At 37.1% G+C, this 18,850-nt stretch overlaps 1 protein-coding gene across 6 annotated transcripts in view; it reads left to right on the top strand.

Annotated features, from left to right (window-relative positions):
* CEP41 (centrosomal protein 41) overlaps positions 1–18,850 on the top strand; it is a 45,342-nt gene that overhangs the window by 23,660 nt on the left and 2,832 nt on the right. For all 6 annotated transcript variants that reach the window (XM_058530037.1, XM_058530032.1, XM_058530052.1 and 3 more), the window contains 8 exons: positions 3,051–3,098; positions 7,267–7,328; positions 8,325–8,394; positions 13,920–14,064; positions 15,778–15,929; positions 16,332–16,399; positions 17,715–17,829; positions 18,291–18,506. In XM_058530037.1, the coding sequence (XP_058386020.1) occupies positions 3,051–3,098; positions 7,267–7,328; positions 8,325–8,394; positions 13,920–14,064; positions 15,778–15,929; positions 16,332–16,399; positions 17,715–17,829; positions 18,291–18,506 (876 nt within the window). The remainder of the gene's footprint in view (positions 1–3,050; positions 3,099–7,266; positions 7,329–8,324; positions 8,395–13,919; positions 14,065–15,777; positions 15,930–16,331; positions 16,400–17,714; positions 17,830–18,290; positions 18,507–18,850) is intronic.

The following is an 18,850-nucleotide window of genomic DNA, read 5'->3' as shown; positions in this document are numbered from 1 at the left end:
TTTAGCAAGTATTTTTGAGTGCCTCCCATGCTGGACAATGGAAGGAATAAAGATACTCTGTGTGTGTGTGTATAAATAGTCTTGAGCTTTCAGTATAATAAGGTAGATAAGGCATGTACACAAGTAAGACAGTGCAATGATAAATGCCCTGTGAGTGGTAAGCTGAGTGCTGTAGAGGTTCAGAGGAGGGAAAGGTCACTTCCTGCTGGGTGAGCTATTATGATTACGTGGACAAGGTGACATGTTAGAGAACTGAAGACTAACAGAGAGTTTGTCAAGTTTAGTAATTAAAGCAAGATTGAAGAGGGAAGTAAGATGTTGGCGCCTTCAGTGCTAGAGCAAGGAGTTTAAACTTTAGTCGGGTAGCAATGGGGAGCCAATGACTTTTTTTGTTTTTTAGATCAAAGTCTTGTCTAGGAAAATTTGTCTGGCAGTAGTGTGTAATTTCAAAAAGTTTTTTAAATGGTTCTCTGATAGTCTTTTAGGCTCCTTACTTTTGTATAAAACAAAGATGTGTTTATAAATAAGTCAATTATAGAATTGATTCGTTTCTAGTATTTTTAAAAGGTAGTCAAAAAACTATTTTCAGATGAAATTAGATCCTGTAAGATAAGTTGCTCAAAAAACTATTTTCAGATGAAATTAGATCCTGTAAGATAAGTTGCTCAGTTAAGATAAAAGCAGTCTATGAAGTGGGGTAAAATACTACTTTTCGTACTTCCTAAAATAATTTTTAGAGATTTTTGTGTTGATTAGTCAACCGTCCTACTGTCCCATTTCTCCAGTTGAAACAATGTAGAAATCCTCCATTTTCTTTTTTTCCACCTACTTGCATAGAATGAATGTCTGTAATGAAAAGAGCTTCCTATCGATAGCCGTTTTAGATTTGTTCTCAATTTTGCCAAATATTTGTATACCTCTGCAAAAGACTTTGTTTCCCTGCCTTCTCCTTTAGTGGGAAAAACAAACAGTGAGAGTGACAGCGGACCTCACAGGGTTGTTGTGAGGCTCTGCTGGTACAAGGACGCGGTGCTGTGTAAATACTCTGAAAATGTTGATAATTGATTGAGAAATGGATTTTAGACACTTTGTTAGTAGAAACCACTATAGATTGGAAATGCAATACTTTAATAATAAAGATTATATAATAAGGTTGGCTATTGTTTTCCATGCATAATATGCCTCAGGGAATTTAGAGCATAAAACAGTTCCCACCTGCTACTGTTAAGGAAGTAGCACTTCCTACATATTTATTTACCTCACAGTGAAATCGTGATTTTAAAACAGCACAACTAGAGAAGCAATGTGTTTTTGTGAGCCGTATTAGAAACCAGGAGGTTGGGAATACTAATCTTGGTTTAGTTACTAACTTGCTCTGTCACTGGACAAGTCAGTAATCCTTTTTGTACCTCGGTCTTTTGACAAGACTGCCTGAAGCGGCCCTGGCCCAAAGAAACTGCCATGTCCACACATGCAACTGTAGGGGACTGAGGAACAAATAACCAAGAGCTATTATGTAAAATAGTTTAAGAATAAGATTGTAGGATGCTGAACAGCACACTGTTTGCCCTGTCTTCTTCCCCCAATGCATTGACCAGCGAGCTCCCGCCTGAGTTCAGAGGTAGGGGGAGAGGGGTGTGTCTTGGAAGAATTCTTGGTTTCCACTCTGGAGATCTGGTCACATCTCAAGTCAATTCCAGCCTGAAGAACCTAGAAAAGATCATGTTTGGTTCTAATCCTGGTTTTTGGTGCTAGCTGGACCTCTTCTGAGAGGTTCCCAGTGTCTCTCTTGAGAAGGCTCAGGCCTCCTGAGCAGCCTTGACTGCCGCCATGCCTCTGAGCTCTTGGGGGGATAGTCTGACCCGAGGGCTACGCTGACTCCCGCTTTCTGGTCCTGGTTTGGAGGGTGTACGTCTTCAGACAGAAAAAATTCTTTTAAAACCTCAGTGGAATTTTATTCCATCATGAATTCATGGTAAAGATTTAATAATAACAAATGACGTAAGTTGTTTTTGGAAAATGTATTGTGGGTTTCAGAGCAGGAATTTTCTTTCTCTGCTTCTGACCTAAACATGAAGAAAAGTTCAGAATAGTCCTTGAAAACATCAGTTCATGCTGTTACGTAATTGGGAGTATTTCTTTTATCTGAAGTTGAGACTGATTCTGACTAGTTCCTCTTAAAACTTAAAAGTTAGGAGCACAATTTTAGAAATGAGAAATTATTTTGAATGTTTTTCTTTTTGCTTTATCTTTTAGGTGTCAGATAGAGCTTGCTGTGTTGAATTGAATCAAATGGAAGCATTCCCAGTAAAAAATAATAGCCCCTGGCTTGAGAATTAGACTTTAGTTCATTCAGAAACCAGAATGATTCTGGCCCAGTTTTAATGCATGAAAACTCTCCAAACCACCTTGGCTAGAGCCTAGTATTGTAGAACCAGACTATAAAACATGAGAGCTGGGGACTCTCCACAGTGGTGGGAATCCACTGTTATTTCTCAGCAAATCAAATCCATGGTGAATACTAGCGTACAGACTGTTTGGTCTAGTTCAGCCTGCAACATCAGCGTGCAGAGTGGAAGACCAAGTTCAGGAAAGAGAGGGAAACCACAAAGACTGAGCAGAGACGAAGAATTGCTTGGGTAGCCACAGCAGCACATTTTAGACGTTCAAAGACCATTGCTTCTTTCTTTCTCCTCCTCTGCATATCTTCCCCACAAAAAGATTATGGGGGGATAAAAGGAGGAGGAAAGCCTTGACTCAAAAAAAAGTTTATACAAAGTGATCATCTGTACTGCCTGGGACTTCTCAATGTTTATTGGGTATGCACCCCAGCTTAAACACATTCAACCCAAACATTTCCCTTGATTCCTCATCTTTTAATGATGCTGTATAATCCAAAAGACTGTTTACTATGTGTGGCCATTTGCCGACTGTAATTCTGTAAGAACAGGATAGGAAGGCTTTGAGAATACTTGTACTCCATTCTGTTTTCACAGTGTTACTCAATTTCTTCCATTAAAAGCGTATCTAAAATCCTTATTCTCTTTTAGGTAACAGTATGACTAAATACACTGAGAAGCTAGAAGAGATCAAAAAAAGTGAGTAACACTACTGATGGTTTGGGATAATGGAACCCTGTAGTTGTTCTACAAGTTGATTATTAACAACCCTAACCATACTCTACACCTGACACGTGGAGAGCTGTGGGAGGCAGGTGAGCCTGGTGGGTGCCTAGCAGAATGTGAGAAACACTGTCATCCTGGTCAGCTGCTAAGATTGTGGCCTTTGGGTCTAAGTTTTGCCCAACTTAGATCCCATAGGAGATGTTCATGTTGGAATGTGGAATGAGCACTAGTTAAGCAGGGACAACTTGAGCTTCTAGTTTTATTGTACTGCAGTCTTCATGAACTTTTTCTGGTCTTCTTATTTCTCTATACCTGAGATAGGGGTAATACTGTCTCTCTTATTTTGTAACATTCTTTTGAGTATAAATTAGTCAGTATTCATGAAAGACTTAGAGGTGTGAGGAAGAAAGATCTTATTCTTAATGTGGTGTTTGCATTATAAATTCATTGCAGTCTGATTTCTTTTAATTAAAAATCATATTTCATGCACATCCTTTTTAAAAACTAATCTTCTGCAAGATATGCTACTAGTCATCGAGTGCATTGCCCTTGCACAAAATCATAATTTTTCAATCTGTGTCCAAAACGGATGTAAAATGTACACATCAAGGCCAGAATTAAAGAAGAATAGAAACATCTATTTTCTAGGATGGATTTGCTCATAGCTTCAGCAAGAGAACCTAATGCGAGAGGAGTATTTACCTAATGATAGTAAAGAGGTACTCATTAATAACAGTTCAGGACTTGGCTCTGGTAATATACATTTTCTGGGAAGAGAATATTACAAATCCAGAATTCACCAGAACTTTTGCTTTTACACAGCAGGCCTTTTAATTTAAATGATAATGTTTATGTCCCTATTGAATTGCTGCAGTACTGAGAAACCCCAAACAATAGATGTGGACTCAGGAACAGCTTTATGCTGACTCTCACTCACCGTGTTCAGCTAAAACGGCTAATGCTATAGACATTTGTTTTTAATGTGTAATGTCACAGTGTCCTTTTCTTTTCTTCTTATATATTTTATATTATATTCATACACTTTATATTGTAAACTATATATATTTTAAGTATGTATTAAAATTTTAAACTATGAAAAAAATCTTGTTTACTCACCTACACTTCATTGTTGTTGTCCTTAATTCATCCATGCAAGCAAGATTCGGCTGGCCTGCTGCTGTTTTGGTTTGTAGTCTCTTTCACCTCCTATCCATTTGTAGCTGAGTGTAGCTTGCATGTCCACACCAAAATTTGTCCCATAAAAATGTCCCATTCCTCCCAGATTGCTGAAACCCTGTTTAAAACATTTCTTAAAAGCACGATGTGATTTCTTTAACATCTAACTTGAAATGGAGCTTATCTCCCCAAAGACATACCTCTGGAATAGAGTCCTTGAAAATGCTTGCTTCCCTCTTTAGAAGTTGTGGGCTTCCTTTTAGTAAGACAGAAGTTTCCTCTCACCTTATTTCACACATTTGTGCTGATTCCCTGACTAGAATTACTTCAAATTCTGGTTTGGGATTGACCCTTTGGAAGATCTTTCCTTCTCTTTTCCCATTTTCTGTTGTAGGTGTTCTTTTGGGTAGAAAGGGAAGAGAATATTGCCTTATTTCATGACACCCTAGACCCCTCTTCTCAGATTACCTTAGATGCCAGGTCTTTCTGTGAAATCACAAACCTTGTTCTGTTACTTCCTTTGATTTGTCTTCCACTGTGAGCCCAACTTCCCTTTGCTAATAACGTGTTTTAACAGAACCCTGAAAACAGAACTCCTTTGTAATCTGAATATTCTTTCAACTCTGCCTGGGGAAAATAGACACTCTGTGTCTATTGATGGTTTACAAAGCCTATTCTTGGCTTCTGGTGGTTAGATGACACTGGTTGGACCCAGTGTGAAACATCCTAGATAGTCAGGTCTCTGTCCTTCCAGTAACTCGAGAGAGACAGACTTAGACTCCAGACTTACTGGAGAAGCAAAACTTGATAACATATCTGAAACTAGGATTGTTTGTCTTCATCATGGAGTTTGGGAGAAGCTACAGTAGCAGAAGTTCCATTCTTAAAGCTCTGTTCGCTCTTGCAAGGACAGACTGACGGAGCTTTCCAAGTCATCCTTTCTATAAAATTTAAAACTTACTATAAAACGTCTAGTTTGATCTTTTATCTTTGAGTAATAATGTCAGAAAGTCCCAATGACGGCTGTCCTTCTAAACCAGAACCAGGTATGTAGAATTCAGGCTCAAATACGCAGTGGGTTTTCTAGTGCTTGTGAGAGGACACTAGAAATGCCAATCGTTAGAATATAGCAGAGCCTGTTTTTTGTTTAAGGTGATTTCTACTTAGTTAAAGGGGGTTTTAATGTGTACATTTTGTACTTAGAATGTGAGGAATTGGAGAAGTATTTCAAACTATGCACCTATACCAAAAGAATGTCAATGGACAAATGCCACAGTGCACACTACTTGAAAGCTGTTGACTGTTTTCATTGGCTGATTTATTGCCATTTTGATTTACATAAATGGCTTTTGGTGGGCAAGTTGGTGGCAATTGAGAGGAATATTGTAGTTGTTCAGTTGCACTTTTTAAAGCTTCTGCTCAGCCTATTAAGTTCTGCATCCTGACGGGTTTTAGAAGCTCCTTTGCCTCTAGGTTTGTTACCTTGTATCCAAAAGAAGCTCTTCTAAGAATTTTCTAGAAGTAATGGTTAATTATTAGCCAAATTGCTCTTTTTAAGACGATTTAGAACAGAGAAGCTTTAATTCCCTGTAGGAAAGAGTCTTGATATATTTACAAAAGGCTAGTTTTTAAGGTAATATTTCCCGACTCTGAGTTGTAAGGTGTTTGGTAAACCAAGCTAACGTTGTGCTCCAAAATAGCTATCCAGTCTGTGCTGGTTTTTTGGAAAATTCATGGAAATGATTGGTAACACCAGGTAAATAGTCTTAAGTACATTTAATCCTTTCCTTTGTTGCTATGAGTCTTGGTTCACGAGCCATTTGTCCTGTGAAGGCCATAGTAATTATCCAGCTAACCTTTAGTAATTCTGCAATAATGAGGCCATATTTAAGGAGTGATAGGCGCCAATATAAAAACCTGAAAGGAGTGAAATGGAAGGGTGGGCAGGAGTTCAATGCTGAAAACTTCAGAATCAGCAGTCATCTTCAGGAAAGTTTAAGGAAGCTAACTTTCAACATGTCTTGATGGGACAGATACTAGATAAAGTGAGATTGGCTAAATTTTTAAAAGCTATTTAATGTGATATGAAGAATTATTAACACAAGTACAGAAGTACCCCCCTTTGAGTTATATCTCAGAACTGTAAAAATAACGCTGAATAAATATTGATGTTTTAGGTTGATTTTTATTTTCTTTTAATTGTTATAAAAAACACAACAAAATTTACCACCTTAATCATTTTTAAGTGTGCAGTGCAGTAGTGCTAAGTTTATCCACATTGTTGTACAATAGATCTCAAGAACTTTTTCATCTTGCAAAACTGAATAGGTCGATTTTTATTAAAGTGGAGTTGAAGAGAAATTGATGCAAGAGTTTATCAAGAACAGTCGTAACTTTGTTCCCAGCATTGTACCCCAGGAAAACAAAAAGTGTTGTCCTGTGTCTCTAGCATAGTTTGTAACCTCAGGAATATAATTGTCTTCTTTTCAGGGCAGAGTTAGAATTGTAGAGTGTAAATGTCTTACCAGCTGTTTGACCTGGGGCAACTCAGCTTCTCTGGGTCTGTCCTCATTTGTAAAATGCAGATGTTTATTCTCTGCTTTGTTCTGAAAAGGATTTAAAGAGGCTTACAAAAATGCATGCAATCAATATAATATGGTCAAAGCAGAGACAGCATAGTAAGAGGACATTGGTAGACTAATAATATACAGGCAAGGGGATAAAGTCAGTAGACACGAAAAGGTGGCTTATAAATTCAACATGAGGCTTTCTACCAGCCAAAGCAAAGGGGAAAAATGAAGAGATGATATAATAGCTGCCACACTTAATTTTGAGGATATCATGAGGATCAAATGAAATAACATATGTAAAGGCATATTTAAGTCGGAAAACATACCATATAACTTGATACCTCTAAGAAAGCAAAATAAACCTAGAAAAATATTTGTCCTATCCTGCTTTTCAGATTATAGATACAAAAAAGATGAGCTTTTCAAGAGACTAAAAGTTACAACTTTTGCCCAGCTGGTAAGTTTAATGATCTTCCTTTAGAGTAAAGACTGTCTAATTTGTGCTGCTTTATGCGACTATTTCTAAGTTCAGCTCTAGGTAATGTTTGCGGAGGGGTTTCTTCTGATTCTTTATATTTCACCTGTGGGAGGATTAATTGGTGTGTGGTGTGTGTGTTCATTCAAGGATGGTATGAAAGTTTTCTCTTTTCTTTGATAAGAATTTTATAAAGTAAAATATGCACTCTACTTTTAAATCATCAAATTTGTGGTTTAGGTTTTATTTTTCCTTGTCCATTTAATTTAATATTTAGAATCTAGAATTCTGGACTCTGGATTGTTTGGACATTTTCTCTGTGTAAACCAGGGGGTCTCCCTTCTATGACTGAGCTCTGTTGCCAAGTCTTTCTGCCATGGGCTATTTTGTTACTTGGGGAAAGTCACTTTCTTCTTTTATTTGAAAATTATGAACAAAGTGTCTCTCTGCCACCCAAACAAGAGTTCCATTGATGTAACTCAAGGTGGATCTTGGGTCTTATGAGCTAAGTTGTGAAAAGTGCTTTAAAAACTGTGTGTAGGTATACAACATTATCATCAATATATTCATAATTACATTTATTTCTTCATTGCATGAAGAATTGCTGATACAGTTCTATTATTGTAAGTATTGCATTTTTAAGAAATAATATGTTATGTTGGGACTAGAATATATATGGAGCGGTTTTAAACTCTTATTCATGTTTCTTGTCCTAAATTATCCTTTCGGTCTTTTAAGTTTATTGTGTAATGCTTTAAATGAATCTTTTCTTTTGGAATGATCATCCGCAATGTAATTACCACTCCCAAAGTAAGGAGACCTGAGATTTAGTCTCCAGTTGAGGACACTGACAGTTTCTTAAAACAAGAGATCTTTGATGTTTGATGTTTCCTCGTCTTTTGTAAAAGACAGAATTGCCTCTGTTTAAAGACAAACAAACATACACACGTCTACACATTTCATTCTTTTTTCTATCAGGTCATCCAAGTTGCTTCCCTATCTGATCAAACACTAGAAGTGACAGCTGAGGAGATTCAAAGGCTAGAAGGTAATGAGAATTGAGGATGTGGGGACAATAACGGATGGACCATTTGACTGCAATGCTCACCCTGCGCTCTTGTGTTCCCAGGGACTTGACTGTTTGATGTATCTATTTGTAATTAGATTGTTACTCTCTGAGAAATGCTATCTGGTTCTTTAACTGTTAACTCATATTTCTTTTAAAAAGCCATCTGGTTTTCTGGCTCTAACATTTGTAGTTTTAAATGTTTCAGATGTGTTTAATTTAGTAATCACTTTTTTTCAACAAATATTTTTAGTCCTATATATGTGTAAGTCACAGAATTAGATGCTATGAGACTACAGAGATGAATAAAACACAGCTCTGCTTACATGGAGTTACATGTATGTCTGTTGGGTGAGGAGAATGATAATAGAAACACAAAATTATTAATATGGCTAATATGGCAGAAATTCGTCATGGAAGACTGGAAGGAAACCATCGTTTGTTGAATATATGTTGCTAGTACTTCCCATGAGGTTTCTTATTTAATCTTCTCAAAAACTCTAGAAGGAAGGTATACTTTGCAAATGTCTCTGGTAGCAACCAGTATCTTTGCTGTGGGAATTCCGAAGAAGGAAAGGTATTTTCCAGTTAGAAGACCAAGCTAGGATTTCTTAAAGCTTTTGAACTAGGCCTTAAAAGTCGGGGTTGAATCTCAACCGGTGCAAATTAAGGGTGAGGCCGTTACAAGCTGAGGAGCAGCCTGGGCAAAGGCGTAGAGAAGAGGAAACTCCCGGCGTGTCTGGGGGATCACGTAATCCAGTCTCCCTCTGGTCTAAGGGAGGAGTAGGTGCTGGGTAGGAGATAAGGCTAGAAAGATAGGTAGGCTCCAGATTTCCTTTCCTAAATACCAAGTCAAAAATAAAACCTCTTAGTTGCACTCTCATAAAAAGAACACAGAGTCTAGGGCTTTATTTTATCCAGAAGTACCAACAATCAATGTGTGGCTGTTTATTGAAGGGGAATGTGTTTTGTTAACGTTGGTGTAGGCCAGGAATTTGACTTCTGATTGCAAGACAAGTTTCACAGGAAGTCTGAACACTGGGTTTGTGCGACTCAACTGTCATTTCCCTGGGCTTGTTTTTGTTAGGGAGGATAAAGAGAATCGGAAAAAGACAGGAATTTATCTTTGACAGATGCCTCTCAGACGGCAGAGAAATAAGGGCTCTTTGTAACAGAGGTAATTGAGTCTCCTCATACAAGCGCTCCCAATTTTAACCTGGTTATACAGGTACCTGGATTTGGTCCTTTAATTCATTGTTGAAATTGCAGCACCAGAACATATGGGCACATGCAATTTTCTCTTCTGAGATAAATTTGCACAGCAAAATAGGCTCTTGTAAAGTAGGACACCATAATGTGTGAGTAATATTAGTGTTTTTCTAGTGCTCTACACAGAATAATAACTCCCACAGGAAAGCCTGTAGAACAGATTGTATCTGTATGCATATTGGCTATCTTTGAAGGCATTAAAAAAAAAATCTCGTTTTGTAATGTTTATTGTTTTTTCCTGACTTAAAAGTATATTTCTAGAAAATAGAAAACTGCAAAAAATATATAAAGAAGAAAATTAAAATAACTAATAATTCCTGTTAACATTTTGGTCTATTTTCCCCCTAACTCCCCACCCAAATCCATACTTTTTGTATATAATGTTGTATTATGTTGTTTTCAGTTAACATTTTATCATGCATTATGCATGTCATTAAATAGACTTCAAAAGCTTAATTGTAAAGGTTATGTTGTCATATAATGTCTATCCTTTGGATATACCATAATTTATTTAGTTATTCTCCTATTGTTGGGCGTTACAGTTTTTCTAATTTTTCACTTGTATCAAGTAATGCTGCAGTGTAAATACGTAAATGTTTGCATGGTTCTGATTATTTCCTGAAGGTAAATTGCTGCAGAGGGTCGAAGGGTAGAATCATTTTAAGACACTCAATGCTGATTCCACATTATCTCCAAAATGGTTTTTTCTGTTTGCATTCCCACCAAGTAAATGAGAAGACCTGTTTCTCCCCATCCTAACCAATGCTGAATAATTATCATTTTTGTAAATATTTGCCAATTTGTTAGATGAAAAGCAGTATCTAATAGTTTTATTTTGAATTTCTCTGATAGTGAGGTTGAGCTTTGTGTTTATTGGTCATACATATTTCTTCTTTTGAGGACATTACTTGTCCTTTCCCATTTTTTTCCTAATAGAATTTTCATTTTTTACTTATTGATTTGTAAAAGCTCTGTATAATTATGATATCTTTATACATTGGAAACCAAACAGCCTTGAAAACGAATGAGAAAAATCTCTATTTGATGATTTGGAACAATTTCCAAACTGTATTATTAAGTAAAAATAAAACAACAACAAAACAAACAGAAAACCAAGGGGTAGGGCAGTATGAATGGCATTCTCCTGGATATGTAGAAAGGGGAGGAAATAAAATGTATGCACAAGTATGTAGTTCTTTTATTTCTGGAGGGAGACCTACATGTGTGAAGGTGGTTCCCTTGGGGGAGGAGGCCTGAGGGCCTGCAGTCTGGAGAGGGAAGAAGACTTCCTTCCATATTAACAGTTTGATCTTGTTTGCATTTTTACCTTCTGCGCATGATCTTTTTTCAATTAAATAACTAGTTAAGTAAAAAGCTCTTTGTAAATAAGTATATTAACCTTTTCTCATTTGTATATGTCACAGACATTTTTCCTAATTTGTTATTCACCTTTTAATTTTCTTTATGCTTAGTTTTTGACATATATGAGGTTTGCATTTTTACATGAAATCTATTTGCCTTTCATGTTATAGGTTTTTTTTTTTATTATTTTAGACACATAAAATCAAAAATAAGATAAATTATTTGCCTATATTTTCTTCTTTTAGCTTGCTTGGTTGGTTTTTTCCTACATCAATCTATCTGTTATATATTTTGGTATGTAATGTGAGGGGGTTATCTAAATTTGGTTTTTCTAGATAGTTGACAAATTATCTCAGCACCATTTATTCAATAGTTCTCCCTTTACCCACTGATTTGTGATGATACCTTTAACATATATTAGCTTTTTATATATATTCTAGGATTTGTTTCTGTGTTCGTTATTATATTCCATTGTTCTGGTTGTAGTTCTGCATTGTTTGATCATTTACCTTTTCAATATATATTAATATTTGATAAAGCAGGTTCTCCAGATTACCTCTTTATGTATATATATGTATTTTTTCCTTCTCATTTTAAAAATCCTTTCAAGCTTTTTTTAAAAAATCCCATTGGGATTAGTATTAAGGCTAAAAATTAAATTTGGAAAGGATTAACATCATTTTGCTTTTGGTCACCCAGTCAGGACTATGCAAGGTATGTCACTCCATTCTTTAATGTCTCTAAGTAAAATTTTTATAAGGTCTGTAAAAGACTTATAAGTTTTTATAGGTCCTTTACATTTCTTAGTAAGTTTATTTTCTAGGAGAGTATATTTTATATCTGCAATTGTTACTATAAATGAGATGTTTTTCATGTTATTTTCTAATTGGTATATAGGAAAAAAAATTTGTTTGTTAGTATTTATTTTTTTGTCTAACCACATATTTATTTTCCTTATTCTCATAGGATTCTCTTGAAGTTTCTAGGTATATTATATCATACTCAAATTAAATTTTAATATCCTCTTTAATAACTAGGCCTCTTCTTTCTGTTGTTTCTCTCATTATACTGGTTAGAACAGCAGATTCTCAAAGTTTTTGGTATCAATCTTCCTCCACACTCTTAAAAATTATTGAGGACCTCAAAGAGTTTTGGTTTATGTGAATTATATCTATTTAAAGTATTAAAATATTAAACTGAGTACTTAAAAAGTATTTATTTAGGGGCCGGCCCGGTGGCGCAAGCGGTTAGGTGCGCACGCTCCGCTGCGGCGGCCCGGGGTTCGCTGGTTCGGATCCCGGGCGCGCACCGACGCACCGCTTGGTAAGCCATGCTGTGGCGGCGTCCCATATAAAGTGGAGGAAGATAGGCACCGATGTTAGCCCAGGGCCGTCTTCCTCAGCGAAAAAAGAGGAGGATTGGCGGATGTTAGCTCAGGGCTGATCTCCTCACAAAAAAAAAAAAAAAAAAGTATTTATTTACTATTTCACTTGAAAATAATAATACTAAACCCATTACAAACATAAATAACATTTTTATGCAAAATAGCTATATTTCCAAAACAAAAAAAATGAGAATTTTTTTCATTTACTGAGAATGGCATTGTTTGACATTTTTTTGTAAATCTGGTTAATGTCTGATTTAGCAGATGGCTGATTCTCATATCTCCTGCATTCTATCTGTTGCAATATGCTCTTTGAGTTAAAGTATATGAAATCTGGCCTCACACAGACCTGTAGTTGAAAAGAGAGGAATATTTTAATACCCCTTTCAGATAACTGTGGATATTTTTCTTTGATACTACACCAAAACTTAACAACTGGTAGCTTCTTAAATGTTAGTTGTAACATGGAATCTGAAACCATATCAATGAACTTTTCATAGTGTGTTACATTAAACCCATTGGTCTGTCTTGCACTTTGAATGACTTTCTTACCCATGCATGATTTTATAATATCATTCATTGGTCATTTGGAAAATATTGGTTCACTGAGTTATGAAGATCTTCCAAATGTTGACAAATTTTATTACACGGTATCAAAAAAATCACATTTATTAATCTCACCACCTATCTTTTCAGAAGTCATTAAGTATAGGGAAGTAGTCAAGCTTCTGGTGGCAAATACAGTTTCCAAAATTCTGATTTTTGTTCAAAATTTAATCATTGCAACAAATACCATCAGTTGTTTTCCTTGAAATGACAAGTTCACTTAGATCATTTTTTGAGAAAATGTCTGCCAAATACACAAGTCTAAGTATAGTTTTTCTTCCAAGTAAAAATGGTATTCAGGGCAAAAGCAGCAATAATCACACTAATACTGTTCCTTGAGACAACAATGGTACTTTGGTACGTGGCAAACTTGCTGTATGTGGACTCCTCATTTCATGACACAGAATGTTAAAAAGGTGTGTACTTAGGGTGAGATTTAATAAAATTATTATTACTACTTCATCAAGGACTCTTTAAAATGTGACAGTCATATTTATTAACTGTGAGTGCATGTGTGTTGGTGAAAAATACAATGATTACTAATAAAACTTGGTGCCTCTGCCCTGACCCTTGCTAAGGTGCTAGCAATGTTATCCACCATTTCTTTTGTACCATCAGTGCAAATATCGACACAGTAAAAAAGATAACATCTCGGTTATGAAAATAGTTTTCACCTTGCAGATCCCCTGAAAGGGTCTTGGGGACTCCAGGGGTCCACAGACTACATTTTGAGAACGTATGCAATAGAACTTAGAGAACAGTTTAATAACGGTGATATGGTTCACCTTTCTTGACCTAATTTCAATGGAACTGCCTAACAAGTAAATACAAATTCTAAGGTTAAATTTACTACTTATTTATTTATTTATTCATTTGCAAATTTTAGACAACGATTCTGCAACTTCAGACCCTGATGCTGAACTCACTGCCAGGACCAACGGGAAAGGGAGCCCCGGGGAGCAGTCACCCAGCCCTGTCCAGTTCATAAATAGCGTGGGAGCTGGCGACTCCAGTCGCTCGACTCTTCAGAGGTACTCTAATCGAATTCATGTTTCATTGCACTTTACCTTCCTGTTAATCTAGATACCAATTCCCGTGATTTAATTACCTTAGAAACAGGTTGGCAGTAATGAAGTCCCACATTTTCATCCCAGCCCTTCTATTTTCTCTTTATATAAATGCCACCTCCTGAATCTTCTCACAGCATTCTTAGTCAGTTAATCTAAGAGTATATTGATAGGAGAGCATTCATTTTCACCACTCAATTCCATTCCTCTCAGCCTTCCTATACTCGTTTGCTATTAGGACTTAGCTTTACAACTACTATCTTTTGGCTCAGAGAATATGATTCCTCCCTCCTTTTCTGTCGGCTGCAGCTTGTAATTACCCTGTCTAGAATCAGAAGAAAAACAGTGCCACACATAGTGCTCTGATATTAAATAGATACGAAGGAGAATGAAAGCAACCCTTGGTGTCACTTCTCAAACTGCAGGGGGCTGGTCCTTCTTATTCCATAGACTGTGATGCAACATTTTCTCTCAAATGTTAACTGTTGATTATAAGACAGTTCTGATTTTTGGCACATATCCATCCCTTCTACTGGCAAAACAGTTCTCCTGGAGAAACTAGTTCTACTAGAGACAGAATTGCTATCATCAGTACCACTATTATTATTTTTATAACTACTTTTGTGTAAGGAGTCTAAAATTGCATTCAAAACAAGGTAGACCAACAAGACTTTCATTGAGGCTGCAGTTTCATATGAAATAGATTTTCTTCTCCTTTGGCTCCACATAATATGCACGATAAGCATATTGTTATAATGTTTATCAGATTTAAATGCAGAATTTGACTTGCTGTGGTAGGAAAGGAACTGTTGCTACATACTAATCTGTGATTTGGCACATATAGCTTCATATTTGCCTAGGAAAGTCATCATCTTCTTATTCCAGTACAGATATTTCACTACTTGCCACGTTGTTCATAACACCTACTCTTCTTATTCCTTCAATTCATGTTTTCACCACATTTTGCCTATAATATTAATATGGTGACCAATTTTAATTTTGTGACCTTAGAAACAGAACTGTCAGTGGTGAACTCCCTCATTTTAATGCTGGTTTTTCCTCTCTCTCATATGAATGCCACCAAATCTAAAAGCCTCTTCAATCTCAACACTGTAACCTATAAAATGGAAGTAAGTACAGATAACTATTGAAAACCTTAAGGTTCAAAATCTGTATTGGATAGGTCACTGTATAAGTATATGAACTATATTAAAACATTGTTGTTACTTTGTATTACATATAATGTACATAGAAACACCTTTCATTTTTCCTGTCCAGTCAACCTTATTCCTTCCTCTTTTGCTCTGCTTTCTCGCACTCCTCAAAATTCCATTGGATTAACTGTTGACCTCTCTTTCTCTGGATGCTGCCCTTGTTGCTGGAGGCAGCACATGCTCTACAGTTCCTACCCCTCAGCCATGCTCATGACCTAACATGCACTCTCTGAAGGTGAGTATGGACACGTGGATCCCCTCCTTGGGGACCAGTGTGATAGAATAGGATCCATAGGATTTTGCATTCAGAGGCAGAACTGAGACACTATATACATTTTCCTTTTTCTTTCAGGTGTCTTTTGAAAAGTCATTGAGCGCTCTCTCACTGTTCTGAAGAAACACGTTTGACCTTTAAGCCACCAACCCCTGACTAGTTTCTGCTGACCTACTTTTTCACTTGCAGCGTCATCAGTGGTGTTGGGGAACTGGATCTAGACAAAGGGCTAGTGAAGAAAGCAGAGCCCAACACCAAAGACAAACCTTATCCCGACTGCCCCTTCCTGCTGCTAGATGTGCGAGATAGAGATTCTTACCAGCAGTGCCACATTGTTGGAGGTAAGAGAGAGAAGGCTTTATAGTGTCCCACTCCCAAGAGCAGAGCCCGCTCGTGAGTCCAGGCAGGCTTGAACCACATCCCATGGTTAGCAGTTAAGAAAACCATTAGCTGGATCCATTACGGGAACCTATGAGTTGGTTCTATCATAATACTCTGAGAGAGGCTGGTGACTTCTCCGATGGCTCAGGGGCCCAGTGCTAATGTCAGAAACAGTGAAGTGAAGCTTCTTATTTTGTTCAGTGTCCTGTTTCTATTTTCACAAAAGTATGTAGGTTTGTGGCTCATTGATTTTGAAAATATATTTCTTTTAACTCTTAGTTAGACTTTAAACCAGCTGGAAATTGGGGCCAAGTTGTACTAAGAGAGCTACAAACTTCCTAAACTTTTTCTTCTCTTTGCAGCTTACAGTTACCCAATTGCAACTCTGTCTAGAACAATGAACCCTTATTCAAATGATATTCTTGAATATGTATCCTTTGTTGTATTTTAAGGAGTTGAGGTTATGAGGATTATAAGAATCAAACTTATCATGAATCATGTTCCTAGTAAGAAAACTCTGTGAAGGACCTTTGATATTAATTAGCTTACTTAGCATATTTTAAGATTTGGATTCTTAGCTGTTGCTGAGTAGCCTGTTAAGGCAGATGCTTCCAAGCCATATTGCAGTGGGCCAGAAAAATTTACGTTAAAGGTTATGATCTGTTGAGAGTTAGTCCTAAGAATTTCTTTTCCCCCAGAAAGCTTTCCCAAGTTAAAACTTAAAGAACTTAATTTTTTTCCTTCTATTTTAACTTTTTTCTTCTTAAGATTTTAATTTTTTTGCTCATAATAGTCATACAAGAAAATAATTTAAATACTGAAAAACATAAAAAAGAAAATTGAGGGGCCAGCCCAGTGGCGTAGTGACTGGTTAAGTTCACACTCTGCACTTCAGCGGCCTGAGGTTCGTGGGTTTGGATCCTGGGCGTGGACCTACGTACTGCTCATCAAGCCGTGCTGTGGCGGGGTCCCACATACAAAATAGAGGAAGATGGGCACAGATGTTAGCTCAGGCTAATCTTCCTTAGCAAAAAGAGGAAAACTGGCAACAGATGTTAGCTCAGAGGCAATCTTCCTCACCAAAAAAAAAAGAAAGAAAGAAAATTGAAATCTCCAATAATCACCCAGTGGAACAACTCTAATTACATTTTTTGCATATTTTATTCCAGACTGTCTTCTATGTATTTTTTTAACAAAGTAGAAATCATACTGGATATATAATTTAGTATCTTGCTTTTCTTCACTTCATATGACAATGTATTTCCCCACTCCACTTTTGATGTAATATAGCTCATCTTCAGATTTACTATAATTTATTAAACCATTGTATTACATATTATATTATATATATTATATTACTTACATATTATTTATTATAAATAAGGCTGTAGTGGACATATTGGACATAAAAGTTTTTCTATTTCCTCATCTGTGAAATTGAGATTTAAACAGTTAGTTTCCAGGGTTGTTAAGTATAACAGAGCTAAAGCGTCTAGAGTGTGTAACTAGTGCTGTCTTGGACCATGGTAGTATTAGTCTATAAAAGAAAAGAATACCAGCTTGTGTGGTTTCCATGACAGGAAGAAATCCAGTACCTGCTGGTGTGCTGGGTAAAGAGTAGAGTCGTCCAATGTTCCCTGAACTCAGACAGGTGAACGTTGACAGCTCTTAGTTCCTAGAGGGTTTCTTTACAGTCTAGGAGCATTAGCTCAGTGTAGTCAAACCTTAACTCATCTGACTCTTAGAAAAATGCCCACGGCAAGATCATCATTCTGTATGACGACGATGAGAGGCTGGCCAGCCAGGCGGCCACCACCATGTGTGAGCGGGGATTTGAAAACCTCTTCATGCTTTCTGGAGGTGAGCCGGACTGTATTCTGCTTAGGACTTAAATGACAGACATTTGGACTCACAATCCTTCAGCCCCTCCCCCATCACCTCTTTCCTCTTCGTGCTCAGAATTGAGTATTCAGGAAAGACAGAAAACCATGCTGGCTGAAAGGAGACGAGAGTTACGTGAAAATTCCATTAGCTCCGTCAGCACATGTTTTTAATTCCTGAAATAATGCTGTTGCTTTAGGGCTCTGTAACAGAGCCTTAATGCTCAAGACTTAAGCAAAAGGATTTTTGGTGGAATTCTCAGAATCCCACGTAACAACTGACATTTTCTGGTGTAATTTACTTAATGGTGAAGCAGTTAAGATTTCACGTCCTTGTGTTGGCCTCGACTCAGAGACCAAAGATTAGGAGAGGTGCAGGCTCCTTTCCAGGTTTTGCCTTGGCCTCACCATGTTAATGCTGCTTTTTCTGATCACACCCAGGTCTAAAAGTCTTAGCTCAGAAATTCCCAGAAGGACTGATTACGGGTTCCCTGCCAGCATCTTGCCAGCAGGCCCTTCCTCCTAGTTCTGCCCGGAAACGATCCAGCCCCAAAGTGCCGCCTCCACCAGCTGAGAATAAATGGAGATTTACCCCGGAAGACCTAAGAAAGATAGAATACTACTTGGAAGAGGATCAGGGTCCTGCAGACAATCCTAGTAAGATATTTTGACCTTTAGAGATAATGTTTTGTGTCGAGCTTGAGATTTGCAACTTGGAACATCACCTTATCAGATGAAAAGCTTGATCTCTTATAATATATTCAAATTCTTAAAATATTTGTGGGGGAGGGGGAGTGTGCAGGTGCTGTGCAGGGGGTGGGGGTGCAAGTGGAAGTGATCCCAGATTGTGGCAAGAATTAGGCATTACACACAGCCGTAGAAAGAGAAGAGAATTTATCAGTCAAATGAAGTGTGTATCTCAGACAGAGTTGGGAGGCTTAGCTAAGGCGTTCGGATTCCTGCCTGGAAAGTTTTTGTTTCCTTCTGCTGCTTCTGGGGAC

The sequence above is a fragment of the Diceros bicornis genome, chromosome 3 (genome assembly GCF_020826845.1).
Source record: "Diceros bicornis minor isolate mBicDic1 chromosome 3, mDicBic1.mat.cur, whole genome shotgun sequence".
Taxonomy (NCBI): Eukaryota; Metazoa; Chordata; class Mammalia; order Perissodactyla; family Rhinocerotidae; genus Diceros; species Diceros bicornis.
Note: the sequence above shows the minus strand (reverse complement) of the source record. Positions and strands in the feature narration are given on the sequence as shown.